Source organism: Fonticula alba, assembly GCF_000388065.1.
Source record: "Fonticula alba strain ATCC 38817 unplaced genomic scaffold supercont2.2, whole genome shotgun sequence".
Lineage (NCBI taxonomy): Eukaryota > Rotosphaerida > Fonticulaceae > Fonticula > Fonticula alba.
This window is the reverse complement of record NW_009242972.1, coordinates 1182706-1185825: the sequence shown is the minus strand read 5'-3', so window position 1 is coordinate 1185825 and position 3120 is coordinate 1182706. Positions and strand designations below refer to the sequence as shown.

General features: G+C 65.5%; 1 protein-coding gene across 1 annotated transcript; it reads left to right on the top strand.

Annotated features, from left to right (window-relative positions):
• The first annotated feature begins 452 nt into the window (after positions 1-452).
• Positions 453-2864, top strand: H696_01288 (hypothetical protein). Its single transcript, XM_009495181.1, has 6 exons — positions 453-887; positions 1074-1247; positions 1416-1529; positions 1704-1847; positions 1973-2254; positions 2418-2864. Exons 1-6 carry the CDS (start codon positions 522-524, stop codon positions 2661-2663), a joined length of 1326 nt encoding a protein of 441 aa, XP_009493456.1. The 5' UTR covers positions 453-521; the 3' UTR covers positions 2664-2864.
• Positions 2865-3120: the final 256 nt, after the last annotated feature.

Below are 3120 nucleotides of genomic sequence, written 5' to 3'. Positions count from 1 at the left end.
CCCCCCCCGCCCCACCCCCCGGCCGTGCGACCACCACACGCGCAGGCGCCAGCGGCGAACGGGGAGGCTTCCCGGGGGAGGAGGGCCAGACGAGGGCAGGCCGTTGGGCTCGGGTTTCTCCCAGGGATCTAGTGATGGACGCCTGCCAAGGGTTGAGGGGCTAGTGATGACCGAACGCAGGGGAGGACTCTTCCAGGCTCCGCCGACAGGGAGACCCGCACCGAGTCCAGACCAGCGCAGGTTCGGACGGCGTGTGTCTCGGAGGGGCCCCGGGGTCTTTTCCGGTGCCCCGGAGGTGTGCACCTGGCAGCGTGCGCATGTCCGTCGGAATTGTTTCCGCGCCTCGCGTCCTCGTTGCGCTCCTCCTTTCCTGTGGTTCCCACCGCCTCGTCTGCGCCCCAGATCAGGTGGCCATCTGGGCACACTCTCTGCGCTCTTCCCCCCCCCCCCTCCTCCTCCTCCTCCTCTCTCCCTCTTTCCCCTTCCCTTTCTCGCCCCCTTACTGCCGTATTGTCACGGCCATGTCCACCGAGCCCGACGCCTCCTTTGCCGGGCGCGACCGGCGCCGGAAACCGGCATCCGGCAAGAAGTCCGACTCGCCGGGCCACCAGCAACACCCCCATGCGGGCGATGAGGCCGGGGACCAGAAGCACCGCCGAGGTCGGCCACAGCGTCCGCGCGGGACCTCCTCTGCGGCTGGGGCTGCCGTGGTGACGGCTCGGCCGAAGCCGGCCGAAGATGCCTCGGCCGAGTCGGCCTCCTGCGATGTGAACTACTTCAACTACTATGCGCAGTTGACCAACCAGCAGAACATGCTGCAGGATGCCGTGCGCACGACGCACTACCAGCATGCCATCCTGGAGAATGGCACAGACTTCAAGGATAAGGTGCGTGCTCTGGGTGGCCCCCCGCATAGCCCTCCTTCCTGGCCATGGGGCATAGGGGCCCCGCTGGACACAGTCCCTGAGGCCGTGCTTGGCCGGGGTGGCTGCCATCTTCCGGGGTCTTTTCCTTTGGTCCCCCTTTCGGCTGCGCCTCCTGCGTTGCTCCTGGTCTAACTGCTTTGTCAACAGGTTGTCCTGGATGTCGGTGCCGGTTCGGGCATTTTGTCTTTCTTCGCGGCCCAGGCCGGTGCCCGTCATGTTTATGCCGTTGAAGCCAGCAACATGGCCGACATCGCCAAGAAGCTGGTGGCCTCCAACAACATGACCAACAAAATCACCGTCCTGAAGGGGAAGCTCGAGGAGGTGCGCACTGCCCATGGAACGGGCGCATGTAAAGGTGCAGATTGCAGGGAAGGGGTGGAGGGATTTCCCGGCCACTGATTGTCTCTCCCCCGTCCCCGCTCGTCCTCATCCGCCTGCTACGACCACGACCACTGGATTTGCCTTGACTGCCTCCGCCCCCGATGCCAGGTGACCCTGCCCGAGCAGGTGGACGTCATCATCTCGGAGCCCATGGGTGTGCTGCTGGTGCATGAGCGCATGATTGAGACCTTCCTCCTGGCGCGCGATCTCTGGCTGCGTCCGGTGCGCTCAGCTTCCCCCCTCGCACGCCCATGCTTCACCACCCCTGACTCGCGCCCATGTGCTCGGCCCTCTCCTCCTCCTCCTCCTCCTCCTCCTCCTCATCTGTATACTCTCTCTCCCTCTCCCCCTCGCCCCCTCTCTGTGCCCTGTCTTCCGGGCTCTTCTCGCACATAGGGCGGCCTCATGATGCCCTCCACCTCGACCATCTTCCTGGCTCCCTTCACCGACAACTCCCTGTATACGGAGATCATGAGCCGAGTGCGCTTCTGGGAGACGAAGGATTTCTATGGCGTCGATCTGTCGGCGCTGCACAAGTCGGTCCGTCCCCCCGCCCCCCCCCTCCCCCTGGGCATGCTCCTCCTATGGCTGGTCTCCTGACGAGCTGAGCTCCCTCCCTGCTCACCGGGCCCTGGGTCTGCCACTGACATGCCCTCTTGCCCCAGGCCTTGGAGCACCACTTTAACCAGCCGGTTATCGGCTGCTTCGAGGCACAAACCATGCTCGCGGCCCCGGCGCAGCACTTCATCAACTTTGGGGCCCACCTGCTGGAGCAGCTTCAGTCCTTCACCATCCCCTTCGACTTCCTCTGCACATATACCGGCATCATGCATGGCCTTGCTGGGTGGTTTGATGTGAGCTTCAATGGCCAAACCAAGACCATCATCCTGAGCACCTCGCCCTTCAGCCCGAGGACACACTGGTATCAGATCCGCTTCTTGTTCAAGGTGCGTGCCCTGGGCGGACCATATGCTCGGCCCTGCTGCCGCCATGCCCGCTAGCAGTCCGCCAAGGAGGACAAGCAGCCAGGGGGGGGGGGGGGGGCCGCCAATCCCCACTCCATGTGACTTTCCTTCGGCCACTGACATGCCTTTCTTTGGGCCCCGCTAGAATCCCATCGCCGTGAATGCCTCGCAGCGCCTCATCGGCCAGGCGACCTTCACAGTGAACGACCAGCGGAGTTACGACATCACCATCGCCGCCGCCGTCTATGACCACATGGCCACCGTCCAGACCGGGGTCCATGTGCGTGAAGTGTATCATCTCCAGGACCAGCAGTATTGGTACCCGCCGGTGGCCGATCCAGCCACCAGTGTCAACCCCGAGGCGCACCACATGTATGCCACTCACTCTTGATGCGGTGACGGCCGCGGGCCCGGGCGTCCGGACGGCGAGAGGGCCTCCGGTCGAGAGATGTGCGCGCGCGCGCGCGCGCGCCGGGTCGCCGGTCCTTCTCCTCCTCGCCGGAGCGAGGAACGCCGCGGCGGGCCCGAGCCCCGGTGGGCCTGCCTCCTGGCCAAATACAGCATCCACCCCACAACACGAGCGCAACCGATGCCACCGCCGCTGCGGTGTGTACGTGTCCCCTTTCCTGCGGGGATGGAAGGGGAAGAGGGGGGGGGGGGGACAGAGGGCGGGCTGCCGCCAGGAACACCCTCTCCGTGGGTAGTACTGCAGGTGGCCGGTGCTGGGGTGCGCCACCAGTCGCACGGGCTGCAGCTCGGGGCCCATATACCAACGTGGGGCCGGCATGGTGCGGCCCGCGAAGGGGACAAAAGCCGCAACGCCAGCACATGTGCGTGTTAGGGGGGGG